Below are 18,141 nucleotides of genomic sequence, written 5' to 3' on the forward strand. Positions count from 1 at the left end.
TGTTTTGGGGTGCAGGGCGTGTCTTTGCTGTGGTTTAGGCACACCGATTGGTTCCCCTTATCTCGCTGCTGTGGGACAAAGGAATCGGCTCGCTCCCCTGTGGTTCTTATCACGGGTGTGGTATTCAAATTGGCCAAATGGCCAGGTGTGGGGGTTGTGTGCTCCCACTGTCTCCACAAGGACCAGCCAGTATTCAAACAACATGTCTTTCATTCAATGTTGCTGTTAATTCAATATCAATGTTAATTCAATATCAATATTCCTTCAATATGTCTGGCCCAACAATATATATCGGTATTTAATATTCAGGTCTGTCCTTTGCTACATAATCTAGTTAGTAAATGCAATTAAATTCTATTATATTCTACCCTAGTGATTCTCAACCTTTTTCATATCAAGGACGACGAGGAATATTTTTATTGCTAGATATGATTTTGTCCAGAATTTCACTATCGCTATTGAGACAACAGTGAAATTACAACCAAAACAGTCATTTTTTCCTATTCTGATTATTCACCTTGTTCTGTGCCCACACATAGACGCTTCCGCATTACGTCATTTCGTAATAGTATTTCCGTTTTGACTTGCCAAAAACCCGGCAGGCAAGATGGCCACGCACACTCCGCTCCTAAACTGGCAGAATTACTCCGCCATAAACTAACATATCTTGGCCAATACGTATGTAACATACAAAATAAAACAACCCGTAATATCTTAATTTTATGTAGAATGCAGAGGATATGTAACTGTTTAGTTAAACTTGCATTCCAGGAATATTGTGCTCTAAAGATGACGTTACTTTTTCGTCCTGAAACCCACATAGGTTGCGCCAGGCGTAACTTATGTGGGATTCGAAATAACGCATCCGAGATATAAACGTTATGAATATAGCCACGTTATAAACAACAAACTAACGCTGGTGATCCGTATGGAAACAGTGTTACTCGAAATGGTTAAAAGTTATATCAATATGGTCATTCAGTGGCATTTTACTGCCATATAACATAACTAACTAGCGGCTAATATTAGCCACAGTAAGCAACTAGCGCTGAACCGGAAGAACAAATATGTTTGCATTGAACGCGGAACAGAGAAAAAGTGGCCGTGGTGAATAAGGTGAATACTGAGGAAAATGTATAAATTTTCTTCAGTTCTATTTTTCAGTTTTGTTTTATAACAATGTAATTATCTATTGAGTGTTCTATTCTGTTCTCTTCTATTCAGTTGTTGAGTGTCCTCTACAAACCAGTTTGGAGAGGTTCATGTCCCTGAGGACCCTCATGACGATGGTGGACTCTGTATCGTTGGGGTTGGCTCTCTTGGCTGCTCCCAGAGTTCGCAGCACCGACAGAATGTTCCGCAAGCCAAAATCATAGTGAACCTATGAGAAACAAGACCAGATCTTTAGATTGAATGAGATATCACTTTATCAATCCTGATGAGTTTGGGGGACAACTCTGCAAAACCAGAAACATGACAATATCACCATCTTCAGACATTTAAGCTGACACTTTTTTGCGACAGCAGCAATGGTTAAAGTCCCTGGAAACCAGATTTTTTTTTAAATTATTTAGCATTTTGAGTTAATCACATCACAGGATCCTATGTTAATAAGCCACCAGCCAAATTTGAACGATGAACATCGCAAAGTATATAAATTTAGGTTTGACAGTCATGACGAAAGTCATGAGAATCAATTAGATTTTAGAGTGTATTTTCTCCCGTGGACTGTGTGGGCGTGTCCCATGTGTGTGCGTGCAGGACTGCACTGCAGGTCTCCTCCGAGAGAGAGAGAGAGCGAGGGAAATGGAGAGAGAGAGAAGGAGAGAGAGAAGGAAAGAGAGATGGAGTGTGTGTGTGTGTGTGTGTTCGCTCGTTGCTCGGCGCATACTGACAGAGAGGAAGAGAGACTCTGCCGCTGCGAGTGCACAGCGCTACTGTGTGTGTGTGTGTGTGTGTGTGTGTGTGTGTGTGTGTTCGCGCGTGCGTGCGTGTGTGTGATTCGATTAAATCTTATGACGTGATAAGATTTTTCATTTTAGCACGTCGCGCACCGCTCTCTTCAATGAGGAAGTGGAAATCCAAACCTTGTAGAAAAGTGGCGATTTTGGGGGGTTGGTTTGAAACGAATGTCTCCTACTTTCTAAGCCACACAATTACTCACATAAGACCCTAAATTTAATAGTTAGAAGGTTTTTGTGGATTTTGGTTTCCAGGGACTTTAATTTACAATGAAGCATTGTTGCTGTACCTGCTTGGACAGCTGCTCCTCACACAGCTTGTAGAGGGTGAAGAACTTGCGAGCCAGCTCCATGTTGTCGATGAAGCCGCAGCTGGCCAGCTTGACTCTGATGATGATCTGACGGTCGGGGACCATCATGGCCACCGAGCGGAAGTTGATCTTCAGGTTCTCGGGAAGCTCCTGGCGGCCCGCGTAGCCCGGGTTCTGATCGGGTGGAAAAATACAAGATGTGGGAGCGCTGATTGGTTCAAAATGGAAAGATCAGAAGATTCAACTCCCTGTACAGTCTATCTGGGAGATCTGCGTCCATTCAAAAATGGATGAGAATAGGTGGAACTAGAGCTGCTGACAATTAACCAATTAGTTCAATCAACTATTCAATTGATTGGCAACTATTTTGATAATCGACTCATCGGTTGAGAAAAATAAGTCAAAATTCTCTGATCCCAGCTTCTTAAATCTTCTGGTTTCTTTGCTCATCTATGACAGCAAACTAAATATCTTTGGGTTGTGGACAAAACAAGACTGACTGACATTTTTCACCATTTTCTGACATTTTCAATTAATCGACAGAATAATTGTCGAGTTAATCGCCAATGGAAATAATCGTTTGTTGCAGTCTTGGTGAAACTACAATTTACAACTTTTTTGTAACACTGTTGGCTCTCTATATTATATTGGTTTCTAGAGTATTGAGATAAATGGCTGTACAGAAAAACAGCTGCCGGTATATCGAGTAGGGCTGGGCAATATAATCGATACGGCAATATATCACAATATTTCATTTCCCGATACTGTATTGATACTTGGACGCCAAGTATCGATATTTAAAATATATATATATATATATATATATATTTTTTGCAGGCCATGCCATGCCAGGCCTCTGCATCTGGTGATTCCCATCCCTAATCGATACTGTATCGATATTTCCCATATCGATGCGTTCAGTAACACTCAACACTCAGTAGTTTTGACTAAATTTGTCCACTAAGTTATCAGTATAAAGTCATGTACATATTATTACACTACCTGGGTGGTACACAGTGTGTTGTATCTTTAGCTGTATTATTTAATTTTGAGTAAATTGTCTAGAGTATCGCAATATATCGCAATTTGTATCGCAATGTATCGTGATACAATCGTATCGCGACCCATGTATCGTGATACGTATCGTATCGTGAGGTCCTTGCCAATACCCAGCCCTAATATCGAGGCTTCAATTAACAATATTGAAACTTGAATAGAGTTTTATTTGGAGTGGATACTAGCCTTCAGCTACTTAAACCCCTATGGATACAGCACAGGCCTCTATCTCCAAACAGATTGTCTTTGATTAACAGAGTTCACAGCAAAAGAGTGACCTCTAACCGCTCTCAACACAATGGAGAATGGAGATTATTCCACTCTCCTCTGTTTAATAATGACTGGCCTTGGAAAAGCAACTGTGCAAATGAGATAAAGTGATCGTACTATTACAGTATGCAGAGTGCCATAATGAACACTCTCATATTATTCATATATTATTATTCATATTACTCATATTAAAGAGACACAGCCTGTACAAAATGGTCTGTATAAAGAGCCACGTTCGGGGTCCATTTCATTTCTCTTCACTCAATTATTAGTTAATTAAATTATTGGAGTTTCACACTGTGAATTACAAATGCTGCATGCTCTCTAAAATAGCGAGGAAAAGCCATCATTTTTTACTTCAAATGAAATGTGAACTGGCACTGTACTCTTGCAACTGCCCTGAGCAGTTCTTGGGCTGTCCTGGTAGCTCTAGCTCAGTACACATGAGACGTGCATGATGTCCTGGTAGCTCTAGTTCAGTGCACATGAGACGTGCATGATGTCCTGGTAGCTCTAGCTCAGTGCACATGAGACGTACATGATGTCCTGGTAGCTCTAGCTCAGTGCACATGAGACGTGCATGATGTCCTGGTAGCTCTAGCTCAGTGCACATGAGACGTGCATGATGTCCTGGTAGCTCTAGCTCAGTGCACATGAGACGTACATGATGTCCTGGTAGCTCTAGCTCAGTGCACATGAGACGTACATGATGTCCTGGTAGCTCTAGTTCAGTGCACATGAGACGTGCATGATGTCCTGGTAGCTCTAGCTCAGTGCACATGAGACGTACATGATGTCCTGGTAGCTCTAGCTCAGTACACATGAGACGTGCATGATGTCCTGGTAGCTCTAGTTCAGTGCACATGAGACATGCATGATGTCCTGGTAGCTCTAGCTCAGTGCACATGAGACGTACATGATGTCCTGGTAGCTCTAGCTCAGTGCACATGAGACGTACATGATGTCCTGGTAGCTCTAGCTCAGTGCACATGAGACGTACATGATGTCCTGGTAGCTCTAGCTCAGTGCACATGAGACGTGCATGATGTCCTGGTAGCTCTAGCTCAGTGCACATGAGACATGCATGATGTCCTGGTAGCTCTAGCTCAGTGCACATGAGACGTGCATGATGTCCTGGTAGCTCTAGCTCAGTACACATGAGACGTGCATGATGTCCTGGTAGCTCTAGCTCAGTGCACATGAGACGTGCATGATGTCCTGGTAGCTCTAGCTCAGTGCACATGAGACGTACATGATGTCCTGGTAGCTCTAGTTCAGTGCACATGAGACATGCATGATGTCCTGGTAGCTCTAGCTCAGTGCACATGAGACGTGCATGATGTCCTGGTAGCTCTAGTTCAGTGCACATGAGACGTGCATGATGTCCTGGTAGCTCTAGCTCAGTACACATGAGACGTGCATGATGTCCTGGTAGCTCTAGCTCAGTGCACATGAGACGTGCATGATGTCCTGGTAGCTCTAGCTCAGTGCACAGACGTGCATGTTCTGTCCTAGTAGCTCTAATAGAGCAGCCCACATGTGAGCGGAGTTGTAATCAGCCAGCAAGTGGAGTAGAGTATGAAAACTATTATTCAGTTCAACAAATTCAGGATGTGGATTTTCTTCGAAATGCGAATACTGAAAACAAAGTGTTTGACATCAGAATGCAGTCACATCAAACCAGTTGAGAAATGAGGTGCTGTTTCTATTGACATTTTGAAAGAATGGAAGTGCTTGCTGACCATAGTGAGGAAGATGCCAAACTCGGGGTTCATCTCCACGTTGTCTCCGTCGGTGAAGATGAAGTTCTTGCGTCGTTCCTTCTTGCAGGTGAGGACGATGGCGATCTGCTGGGCCGCCACCGACAGCACCGGGAGGTCGATGCGGTTAAACTCGTCGAAACAGCCCCACGAACCCGACTGAGCCAGGCCTGCACACCACACACATTTCAATTCTTTATTTGCTTCCACAAATTATATTAAAATGACAGGGAATCAAATATAACAGGTTAGACAGTTCATGGCCACCTAAGGGTGGACATAGCACATTCTCCTCCACCCAGCCAGGCTGCCTATGGCAGCTGAAACAGAGCAATATTTGGCAAGCTGTCCTTGTTCTTTGCTCGTAGACTCAGCAATGTTCAGACCACTAATGGTTAATTTATGTACATGGCCCAGGCTTCCGAATATGAGCACACAGAGGCAATTTACACCTGGTGCTAACATGCGTTTTCTGTGATCAGATTGCAATCAGATTGTGTTTTATCACTTGAAATGCCAGGTGTAAACACCCCCAAAACGCATTGAAGAAGGATTGCAATCTGATCGGCCAAACCACCTCCGGAGGTGGTCAGGGATGCATTGTGTACACATTGAACACAAGTGTAAATGCAATGTGTGCTCTCAATCTGGATACAGCAACTTTATGCGGATTGAGAGGACAACCATTTCTGCAATCTGATTGCAATCAGATTGCAGAAAATGCATGTTAACGCCAGGTGTAAATGGCCTTTAACTCTGTACTCAAAGTTGGCTATAATTCCAAGTAGTGGTTGATACTTGGAATATTTACCTTGGAAATCCTGGTCCATGTACGGATCAAAAACACAGCCTACCTCTAGAATCTCTCTCTCACACACACACACACACACACACACACACACACACACGGTAGGTCTCATCGCAATTCAGCCCAAACCCCTCAACTTCTGTCACCTATACCCTCTAGTCTAGCTTGTACTCACTGTGACAACATTACTGTGATTACATTTCCCCATTGGGGTGGTCAAATAATATTTTCTACAAAAAAGTATTCCGTCTCTTACCTTTGAATATCCTCCCCAGACCTCTAAAGTCCATCTGGTCAGAACAGTTGAAGACCACGACATATTTCCCCAGGCAGCGACCCATGTCTTTAACGGTCTCTGTCTTACCTGGCAACACAGAGATTTACTGTATCACATCCACATTTGAGGTTCTTTTTTTTCTGACAGGAAACCAAAATGGGAAAAAAAAATCTTCTATCATTTGTTTCTACTTCCTTGTTCTTGTGCCGTTCTACTGTAGCTTGCTGGTGCTGCACTGGTGGGCGTTTGGAGTAAGCAAGACCCAAGCGGTCAACTCCATCAATGAATGTAATGTAGCAGCACTAGTGTCAAGTGCGCTTAGTGCAAAATGTAACCATTAGATTATTTAACTGAAACAATGAAACTTCAAAGTCCAAGTCAAGATCAAAACTACATTTCACAGACAAACTGGATCAAATGTCACAACAGTGTATAGACCTTATTCGCTAAGCCTGGACGGCACCATATTGTTGACATACCGTCCTGCGCGCACACAGCACTGCAGCTGACAACTAACAGCCTTATTGTCGTTTCTGTTCCATTACAAAATAGCAATGGTAATGACACCAATAAAAACCGCAGAGTTGTTGTTTGTATGCTGCCGTTAATGCCTGTAATAATAAACAAAAAAACGAGGTGAACAGACTTTGCTGTGAGGAGCTGTCAGAAAGTTTCACCTGTCTCTCCCAACTATCCACACATCTCCTGTGCTGCTGACGTATCCTCCGTCTCGCTCCCTTCACGTCTGTGGACGGTAGAGATAGAAACAAACCACGGGGACTTTATTGCTGTCATTACTACAGCCATGCCTAACGCAGGTCACCATCCGAACACAATTGGAACGATACAGGTAACGCTAACGGCAACTAGCTTCCTATAAACGCTGCTCACATAGGTTGTCACTTAAAGCTGCAGCGCTATGTCAACAATATGGCGGCGGTGGGCGTGCCCGTACGTGACTGACGTCAATCGAATAAGGTCTATTGATGAGGAAGTGCGACTGTCTGTCTGCGTGCTTGTTGTTGGTGTCAGTCTTACCTGTCCCTGCAGGACCAGCGGGGGCTCCACCCATACTCATACCTAAAGCCTGGGCTAGAGTGATGTAGCACCTGTAGCAAGCAAACACACACAGGCAGATATATTATACACATGTATGAATGTATTGTATTAGGGATGCACAATATTAGATAATTTTTTTTGTCAATATTAGATTTTGGTTAGATGCCTGCAATATGTAAGGGATAATGTATTGTGAGCCGGTGATTACTGGCGAAATAATGACCGACAGGTGAATGATTGAGCCCGACGCACAGCGGAGGGCTCAATCATTCACCTGAAGGTCATTATTTCCAGTAATAAGTTAAGTTAAGTTATCATTTATTTATCCCCTTGGGGAAATTCATCCTCTGCATTTGACCCATCCTCTACTAGGAACCTTCCTAGAACTAGGAGCAGTGGGCAGCAGCCACTGTGCAGCGCCCGGGGACCAACTCCAGTTATTTTGCCAGTACCTTGGTCAGGAGCACTGACAGGAGTATTAACCCTAACATACATGTCTTTCTTGATGGTGGGAGGAAACCGGAGCACCCGGAGAAAACCCACACGGACACGGGGAGAACATGCAAACTCCACACAGAAAGGACCTGGGACGGACCGGGGTTCGAACCCGGGACCTTCTTGCTGTGAGGCAACAGCGTTAACCACTGAGCCACCGTGCCGTCCAATCACCGGCTCACTATACATTATCCCGCTTAGAACACGGCCTACAACTAAATTATTTCAGTAATCTGACAAAAATAATTATTCAAATAGATTTTTTTATAGCGTTTTCAACGACAAAGCGGTTTCATTCGTAATTGGCACACAAGACACCACAGCTGCAACTGGTTGGCCTAATTAGTAGCGTCTGCAGACAAAATGCTCTTATCAACTGATTAATCCAGGTGTGGCAGAGCAGCGGTCGGTTGTCGAGAAATAATGACCGGTGAATATTGTTGATTGACCAATCAGAATCGAGTATTCGAGAGAGCCGTGTTCTAAAGCCTGATATTCAGACTGTCAACTCACTCCACCTTCAAGAGCAGTCAAACTCAACTCTGTGGAGTGGGCGGATTCAAGGGTCTGGACCCAGGCTGTGAAATAAGCTCTGTGGTTAACAAACGTTTATGATCTTTGTGATCAACAAGATAATCTTCACAAATAACCCCCCCCCCCCCTTTTTATGATTTTTTAAAGCATTTTCTGGCAATCGAAAAGGCATTTACGCTTCAAAAATGACAAACGTGGTGTTCATTTGTGAGGATTATCTTGCTGAACAAAACCTCATTGTATCATAACAATTTTGTTAATAATGATGACAATAATCCAATAGCCAAAGGACAAATGCCATTGGCTTTTTGTCGAGGGAACCCAACTAACTAACTCGCTAACTATGCTAAACTGGGTTGGCCTACCAAAATAAGTCATCCCTGTGGCACTCCATTAGCCAAAAGGCATTATAAGCCATAAACGTTCCTTGGGTGCCGTAGCTCCAGTTTCTACTGCATCACACTGACATCACCCTGACATCACCCTGACATCACCCTGACAATAGTCACCCATATATTGAGCTGCTACCTCGTCACTGCTGTCAGCGATTGGCTCATATGTCGACTGGCCTGCAACAAACTCTTTGGAGAATCCACACCGTGCTATCAGCTCCTCTTCTCCTGTGTGTGTGTGAGGGTCTCTCCTCCTTCTCCTCCTCTACCACCGTACTATCAGCTCCTCTTCTCCTGTGTGTGTGAGAGTCTCTCCTCCTCCTTCTCCTCCTCTACCTGTCAGTCAACGGTGTAATGACGAGCCTGTCGGTGCAGCCCAGGAACTCGTTCTGGTAGATGAAGGCCACGTCGGTGATGTTGATGAGCATCTTGTCCGAGTCCTCGTTGAAGTAGAAGCGGCACTGCTTCAGCCACTCAAAGTCACTGGGGCTTTTGACGTGCAGCCGACACTGCAGGGAGAGAGGGAGGACAGAGATGGAGAGAGCAGGGAGAGAGGGAGAACAGAGATGGAGAGAGCAGGGAGAGAGGGAGAACAGAGATGGAGAGAGCAGGGAGAGAGGGAGGACAGAGATGGAGAGAGCAGGGAGAGAGGGAGGACAGATATGGAGAGAGCAGGGAGAGAGGGAGAACAGAGATGGAGAGAGCAGGGAGAGAGGGAGGACAGATATGGAGAGAGCAGGGAGAGAGGAAGGACAGAGATGGAGAGAGCAGGGAGAGAGGGAGGACAGAGATGAGAGAGGGAGGACAGAGATGGAGAGAGCAGGGAGAGAGGGAGGACAGAGATGGAGAGAGCAGGGAGAGAGGGAGGACAGAGATGGAGAGAGCAGAGAGAGAGGGAGGACAGAGATGGAGAGAGCAGGGGGGGGAGGACAGAGATGGAGAGAGCAGGAGGAGAGAGGGAGGACAGAGATGGAGAGAGCAGGAGGAGAGAGGGAGGACAGAGATGAGAGAGGGAGGACAGAGATGGAGAGAGCAGGGAGAGAGGGAGGACAGAGATGGAGAGAGCAGGGAGAGAGGGAGGACAGAGATGGAGAGAGCAGGGAGAGAGGGAGGACAGAGATGGAGAGAGCAGGGGGGGGAGGACAGAGATGGAGAGAGCAGGAGGAGAGAGGGAGGACAGAGATGGAGAGAGCAGGAGGAGAGAGGGAGGACAGAGATGGAGAGAGCAGGGGGAGAGGGAGGACAGAGATGGAGAGAGCAGGGAGAGAGGGAGGACAGAGATGGAGAGAGCAGGGAGAGAGGGAGAACAGAGATGGAGAGAGCAGGGAGAGAGGGAGGACAGAGATGGAGAGAGCAGGGAGGGAGGGAGGACAGAGATGGAGAGAGCAGGGAGGGAGGGAGGACAGAGATGGAGAGAGCAGGAGGGGGGGAGCAATGGGAGAGTAGATAGAGGGGAAGAGGTGAGAGGGAGGTAGGATTAAAGAATAGAGAGCCGCAGGGATGACGTATTTTTGTAGTCAGAACGCGGAAGTCCCGGACTTCCTGGTTCTTCACTGTTTCTGTCTATGGGATTTTTGAATGGGTTTTTGCCGCGATGCTTCAAATAAGGTCTCTGGGCAAGGCAAGCTTAATCAAACGCGAACCAGAGTTCAGTCGGATAATCTTCACACATGAGGACCACTTTCATGAGTTTTGTAGCTTAAATGCGAGCCCTAGAAGTAAAAAGCTTGTGCTAAGCTAATCCAGAACTACACACAGTGTCGCATAGGCTTCCACGTCACGTCAGCACTCAACCTGGACTGTTGTTGGATGTGTGCACTGATTACCCCGGGCTGAACGGGCTGAACCAGGTGAGGGAAAGAGAATTTCCGTGTTCGTCCTTTGAAGTGGTGACGTTATTGACGTATATATCCCCATCGACTCAACAGTGTAGTCTCATTTAGCCGTTTGCTAGCTAGCCGCCCTTTTAACGGCACGTAAAAGCTTCAAAACTCATAAAAGTGGTCCTCATGTGTGAGGATGATATTACTAAACACTGGTTCGCGTTTGATTAAGCCAGCGTTGCCCAGAGACCTTATTAGAAGCATCGCGCCAAAAACCCATTCAAAACTCCCATAGGCGAAAACAGTGAAGAACCAGGAGTGTTAGCATTGATGATTTCCGGACTCGTTCCTGCGGCTCTCTATAGAATAGAGTAGAGAGGGGACGATGTGAGAACACCTGTCCCATAACCCGGAGGGTCGTTGGCACCACACAGACGATCTGTGGACAAGCTCTCTCCACCTCTCTCTGTCCTCGGCCCGAGTCGGCAGCTGAACTCACACTGTTTCACCCAGTTTTAATTGAGTCCACTCTAAATTCCCCCATCTTCTTTGCTATCCAAATTACGCATGGAGAGAATTACAGCCTATTGCATGCCTCGCGCAAACTGTATTACAGCGATTGCGCGATGGGAAACTGATTGGTTTGATTGATGTAACGCCCAGGCATTGCCTGGCCACACCTGTGAATAATTAATTATGGTGCTTAAGACCGCCCAAATCCCATTTGCGCTGGCATTTTGAGGGCGCAGATGATTTGGCATGGCTTTAATTTCCGCATCCCCGCCGAGAATTGCATCCCCACCATATTTCGGGGTTGTTTTAACTTAGAAAACAGGGAGGTCACGTCTACCCAGACAATTATATCACTTTTAAACAGTTACATTTCTGTATAAATCATTACAATATGCACCTGTGAGGTGGGGATGCGTTTAGCGGCTGCCGGGCGAGGGTGCAAAACTTGACATAACCCCTGGACACTTGCGCATGGTGGACTATCGTTAAGGCATGCAAACAGGTGCGCAAGCGCAAATAGGGGATAGTGCCTGTACCAAGATAGGGCCCTAAATCTTTTCAAATCTACTATAGGCTAGTGAGGGAGAATGGATCGCATTACGATTCTACTCACCAGGTCATCAAATATGTCCCTCTGGTGGACGTGGATGGTGATGAGCGTCTCATACTTTGTCCTCTCCACAGCCCCCAAGTCTCTGGTGGTCATGTCGATCAGTGTGTTGAGCAGATCCAGGAAGAGCTGGTTGGTCTTGGCCATGATGCGGCGGTCATAGCGGGCGTTGGTCAGAGCCTCCTCGGAGTCCCTCGTCCAAATCATCTGGACACCTAGCAAGCCCACCTGGGAACCAGAACAAGGATGTTTGGTAATAGTGGACTGCAGGGATGATGTCTTTGTGTGGGCCAACTCAGCTAGTCATGCTAGTTTCTGGTTCCCAAGTCTAAAGGTCAATGGGATTTTTTTCTCCTCCAATATTTTATTTAAAAATTTTCAGAACAATGCAAAAACAAGACAAACGAACACGCTCAGACACAGGAAAAGAAGAAGAAGAAGAAAAAAACCATACATATATTATTGACATTCAATATTACAACGTGATTCAACTCTGCTCAATTAACAGCAGACACCAGCTGATCCAATTTAAAGTCAGTCACCGTCTTCATTACTCCAAGTCTAGGTTGCACAAGATCTACCCCTCTGTCTCGTCACTATGTGATAGGTGTCAGGTGTTGGAAGGTACACTATCCCATGCTTTTTGGTTTTTCCCTTCGCTATCTGGATTCTGGGCCAAAATATTTGATTGGGCCATATAGGCCTATAAAATAACCCTTCAGCCGGAGGCAGAACTCGCCATCTTTGGCTGCTCAGAATCCTGTCTGCTCCTCCCTAATGCTGTGCAACAGTCTCTGACGCAGGGGACGACTGTCGTCAAGAGACTCATTCTGAAGGAGTGGAAGTCCCCCTCTGCACCTTCTTTTCGGCTGTGGCTGACGGACATGGTCTCGGTTGTGCGTATGGAGAGACTCCGGTTCCTGAGGACCAATTCGCTCAAGAAATTCTCGGTTATTTGGGACCCGTTTCTGGCCTACTTGGACGAGGTTGGGAGAGATGGGTGATTCGCCCGGCTGACTTTTTATGGACCCCTTCTGTGTGATCCCACACACTCTTACAAGCACACGAGCACTTGAATGCGGCTGGTTAATGCCAACACTGGAATATAGATGTATGTCTGTATGTTTTTGTTTTTGTCTGAACCTGTTTGTTCCCCATGTTTTGAAAATTGTAAAATTAAAAAAAAAAAAAAAAAATCATCATCATGTCAATCACAGTGGTGAACTTAAAAAATATATACTGTATATACAGAATATATACCTGTATATTACAACGTGATTCAAACTGAGAACCTTGCTTCAGAAGGCAGTTAAATGAGTTGTCTGTGGTGAGTTGGCAGATCAATGAGAACTCTGGTGGTGGTGAGCTACTGTACAAGTTACAGCAGCCCAGTGGGGATCGCAGTTCAGGATTACCAGCTGCATAAGGTGAGTCAATGGGATTTTTGGATGGGGATTTCGGTTAAATGCATGAAATAAGGTCTGTGATTAACAAAGGTTTATGAAACAGCGATTCAGCAAGATCATCTTCACAAATGAGGACGATGTATGATTTTTGATTCCAAAACACAATTGATAAAAAAAGAAAACAAAAAAAATATACTGTATATATGTTGGAAAGTTCACTGGCTATCCAAGAAAGCAGATGAAGCACAAGATCCACGTCCCTGCATCACAGAGATAATCCTCTCAATCAGAGAATGCCAGTATTTTACTCCCAAATTTCTATCTGCATTCATGATGGGGCAGTGGTGGCCCAATGGTTAGAGAAGCGAGCTTGTGACCGGAAGGTCGTCGGTTCAATCCCCGGGACCGGCAGGATAAATCTAGGTGGGGAAAGTGAAAAGGCAGCTCTTGCCCCCCTCCCTCATTACCACCACTGAGGTGCCCTTGAGCAAGCCCCTTAACCCCAACTGCTCATCAGCTGATCAGTGGTCAGCAGATCAGACTGTGGTTGTACTGGTCAGCTTCCAGGTATGAATGTGTGTGTGAATGTGAACAGGGCGCTCCCGTGAAAAAGAGAGCATTGCTCTCAGTGAGACTCCCCCTGTATAAATAAAGGTTAAAAAAAAAACTATGTCAGTGCACTCAGTATGATTTCTTGGTTATTATATCAAGTTTTGAAGATGATTTACTTGCAGTGCACAGTCCCCAGGCCGACAAGCACAGCGTGTCATTCACTGATTATATTTTCGGCAGCTGGAGTTTTTAAAACTTCTCCGGGGGAATTAATGATTTGAGTGGAACTATGGCATGACCCACCTGAGCCGGGAAGGAGTGGAGGAAGTCAATGAGCTGGAAGCCAGAGTCCTGGATGGCGAGGGCAGCCTGTCGGATCACCAGGTGCAGAGACCTGTGGGACTCCTTCAGCAGGGCGTGGAGCCACACCTCCACGTTGCCCTCTGCTGTCACGGGCCGCTCCAGCTCCACGCTCTCGCCCTCCCGCGACGACACAGCCAGGATACGGTCATACACCTGGGGAGAGATGACATTTGACTGATTAGAATCACAGATTGATTACCTATTCTACTCTATTTGTGAAGAAATATCCAGGTGTGACACGGTCTGGTGGAATGAGTAAGAAATCAAGATTTTTTTTCATATTTACTCTTTTTCTTTTCTTTTTTTTTTATAAAGGAGGTTATGTTTTCGGTGGCGTTTGGGTCCGTGTATTTGACGGCCATCCGTTTTTCGTTTCCTCTTTTCAAAACGAAAAACGGATGGCCGCCAAATACAGTCGTTTCCCGCTTTTTCTTTGATAATAAAAGGGGGGGCGGTGCTAGGGGAAAGGGGCCGTAGCTAGGGATAGGAAGGTCGTAGAGAGTTGGGATTTGAGGGGCGGGTAGGGGGAGTGGCTAGGGGGGGGGGGGGTGATTGGTGGGATTGCGTGGTCAGGAAAGGGGCGGGGCTAGGGAAAAGGGGCTGTGGCAATCTCAGAGAGTTTCATATATTCAATATAACAAACAACAGTTTTAGGATCACTAAATAGTTATAATTTGTTAGCAAACTAAGCTGGTTCAGGGCAAACCAACTTGTTCACCAACTTCCATGGTGACTTTCTCTGAATGTTGCTTTTAGGAGTACAAAGAATCAAATAAGCATATCTTCTTCAATTATTTTCAATTATGATGTGAAAGCTTAGAATCTGCACGTTCACAATCTGTTACGAAGAGAAGGAAAAATACCTTGGCCTACTTGTTACCGAAAACACTAGTCCCTGTCACATATAGGAGAACATTTCATTACAATCACAGGAGACTGATCAGTCAGATTCAAGATTCAAGATCTTGAATCTTGAAATCTTGAATCAATTCAATTCCAAGGGATTATCTTATAGTACATGTTTTACAATGTTCTAGCCCTTTCTGTTATGTAGAACATAACATGTGAAGAGGATTTGAGTGCCACCCAAGATGCTTTTGTGCCTACTTATTGTCGGCACCAGATAACGCACCTTGTCATGGAAGCGGACACACTTAATGTTGTCGAAGACGTTGAGCAGGTGGGCCTGGATGGTGTGGGAGTCGGAGGCTTGGCCCAGGATCTCCAGCAGCGCCGGGTCAGACACGAAGAAGAACCGAGGAAACAGCAGACGCTTCTTCTCCAAGTAGCTGTTTGACAGCACATTCAACACAACACTGTTTTCTGCAATACTCTCTTTCTTAGACACAAAGGTGCAACAAATCAGACAGATGCAGTTGGCAGTACTCATCCACACCCCGTCACGTTATTCCCCTCCCAGTTTGAGTGTGACTGCTTTGGGACATTGGATGACCTTCATACCCTGTGAGTGACTTCTGGCAGATCTCCAGCTGTTCCAGGAGGTGAGGAAGCAGCTGTCCCATGGTCTCGTCCCCCACGCACGACTGCACCACGTTGGGCATCTCGTGGGCTCGCATCATGATCTTCACCCACGACTTGTCGATGTTGGAGAAACGCTTCGCTTCCTGAGGTGGGTCGGTTTGTTTGTTAATCCCTCACACCTTGATTTTCATGGTGACTTATATGCCACGTGCCACGTGACTTATGCAAAAATATACTTTTTGTAAACATCTTTACCCTTGTATCTGGTTCATTCATTGTGTACACATGTCTGGCTGGAGGACGGAAACCGTCCTCTAAAGGGTTTAATGTGATTTTCTTTTGGAAATGTCTTTCTTTCTTTTTTACTTTTATCTTACTGATTGGTAACTTATAGGTACCAACATTTCATTCTTACTCAGAATTTTAACCGCTCAAATGCCAGTTTGGCACTGGCTACATGAGCCAAAACGCCAAAAGTGTCCTCTTTGCAGGATTCTTTTCATAAATTGTTTTCAATATTATTTTTTTTGCATTCATCGTGGAGGAAAGGCCTCAAATGTGTGGTTTCTGGTGTGTTTGAGTATTTCCCCCATTTCCCCAGGTTTGGCATAGAGATCCATTTACCATACACTTCATGGGGTAAATGCCAATGGGGAAACGATGACATCAAATTTGTCATGTACTTTTCACAAATCTTCAACAAACCCCAAAATATATTTTTATTTGATCATTAGAAGGCCTTTGGTCCAGGATGAAAGGATAAAAACATAATGTGAGTGTATTTTTTTTTTCCAATTCCTGGAGGGTCAAACATAGCCATTTTTTTTTATTTTGAATGGAAGTCTATGTAAGACGGAAACCATCCTTAACCATACATGTGTATAGTTTATTTGAATTGGGGGACAGGAAGTGTACCGAGTGAGTGTTACACTTTTGTAAAACCCACACAAAAAATTACCTGTGCCAAATTTTGGACCCCAAAAATTCCAGACCCATAAATCATCCATACACAAAAACCCCAAAGGACGGAATCCGTCCCCAACCAGATACAAACATCGAGAACAATATCATATCAATGTTACATGTCAGTTGTGTTTGTCAATAAACTCCCTCCCCATGAACCAAATTTGCCATCAGAATTAATTAAATTACATATATACCGGTAATTCAATATTACTGTAAATAATGTGTAAACTTGTGTGTTTTTATAATTTATATATAATATTGAATGCATTTCTGTGTTTTAGGATGCTACTCATAATTCCCCCTTGGATTACAGAATCTAAGGTAAATGATCCGATGTGATGTGATCTACCTTAGGCAGCTGTTTAGCGATGTCTCCCGCTACGAACACGGCCTCCAGGTAGATCCACAGGTTCTGGACGGTCATCCAGTTCTCTATGATGTCGGTGGTGTTGGACAGGTTCTGCACCCACTTCTGAATCTGAGCCTTGAATGGGGTGTTGTACCTGTGGAAGGTGTTATATATCAGCCTACATTATAGTGTAGAGACAGCTGGACTCCTCTTAGGCCATGTTCAGACTAGGAGGCCAAATCTGATTTCTGAACTTTAGTGACCTATTAATGACTTTATCCAGATTGGTTTTATGAGTCTGGACGCTCCAAGTCTGATTTGTGTCACTTGTCCCAAACCACATATGGAGGTAGTTTCCAATCTGCTTTCGACTGATGTGACTTCAGTGCGGACGCGCAGATCCACCAAATCTGATTTGAACGTCACTCGCAACTTGTCATCCAATGATTCTGCGCAGGAAAACCATGTCACCAACGTACGTATTTACTGACGCCCACGTCGTTACCATAGCAACCCATGCAGATAGGCTGTTTAGGTCTGGACACACAGATCCGACTTGAGAATCAGATTTGTGGCAGTGCGGACACACTCCCAAATCAGATTTGGGAAACCAATCAAGATAATGATGATTAATGACTTTATCAGCAAATCAGATTTGCCTGTAATGTGAACATGGCCTTATAGTGATCACGGGTCAAATTGATCACTATAAGTGGATGATCATTTTTCATTTTTCTTTGTTTCTCATGCAGATTAACATCTAATTGACATTTGTATATTTATTACATGAATAAGTAATGAAACGGACAGCTTCACTATTTACTAGTGATGCGCGGGTCACCCAGAACCCGCCGGGTCCCGCGCGCTGGCTCGCCCCGCAGGCGGTCTGGGTTAGCAAATTATGAAAATATGGCGGGTGCGGGCGGGGCAGGCTCAGAACATGACAAAGCAACATTATTAAATAATTTAGTTAGAGCAGTGAAACGCGCAGAGTAACCCTTTATTAAAACGTGTGCCGTCTGCAGTGCACCAGCTGCACTAGTAAAGAAACGCTTCAAATGAGGTAGCCTATGTGCTCTCAAAACAAACATGTTGGAAGGATTCAAGATATAAAATAGAGAGGTAGCTGTCCAATATGGTTGCAGGGAGTTCCT

General features: G+C 44.9%; 2 protein-coding genes across 2 annotated transcripts in view; both read right to left on the minus strand.

The window, feature by feature from the left end:
- LOC310800169 (dynein axonemal heavy chain 5-like) overlaps positions 1-18,141 on the minus strand; it is a gene marked incomplete at both ends in the record, with an annotated part of 678,223 nt that overhangs the window by 569,133 nt on the left and 90,949 nt on the right. The window lies entirely within an intron of this gene.
- The window catches only part of LOC310800254 (dynein axonemal heavy chain 5-like), a gene marked incomplete at both ends in the record, with an annotated part of 158,174 nt that overhangs the window by 54,956 nt on the left and 85,077 nt on the right, over positions 1-18,141 (minus strand). Inside the window, 11 exons of the mRNA XM_083662832.1 lie at positions 1,247-1,381; positions 2,252-2,446; positions 5,341-5,528; positions 6,423-6,530; positions 7,482-7,552; positions 9,260-9,432; positions 11,873-12,097; positions 14,131-14,343; positions 15,323-15,479; positions 15,652-15,815; positions 16,988-17,141. Coding sequence (XP_083518958.1) covers positions 1,247-1,381; positions 2,252-2,446; positions 5,341-5,528; positions 6,423-6,530; positions 7,482-7,552; positions 9,260-9,432; positions 11,873-12,097; positions 14,131-14,343; positions 15,323-15,479; positions 15,652-15,815; positions 16,988-17,141 — 1,783 coding nt within the window. The remainder of the gene's footprint in view (positions 1-1,246; positions 1,382-2,251; positions 2,447-5,340; positions 5,529-6,422; positions 6,531-7,481; positions 7,553-9,259; positions 9,433-11,872; positions 12,098-14,130; positions 14,344-15,322; positions 15,480-15,651; positions 15,816-16,987; positions 17,142-18,141) is intronic.

The sequence above is a fragment of the Poromitra crassiceps genome (genome assembly GCF_964638095.1).
Source record: "Poromitra crassiceps genome assembly, chromosome: 29".
NCBI lineage: Eukaryota > Metazoa > Chordata > Actinopteri > Beryciformes > Melamphaidae > Poromitra > Poromitra crassiceps.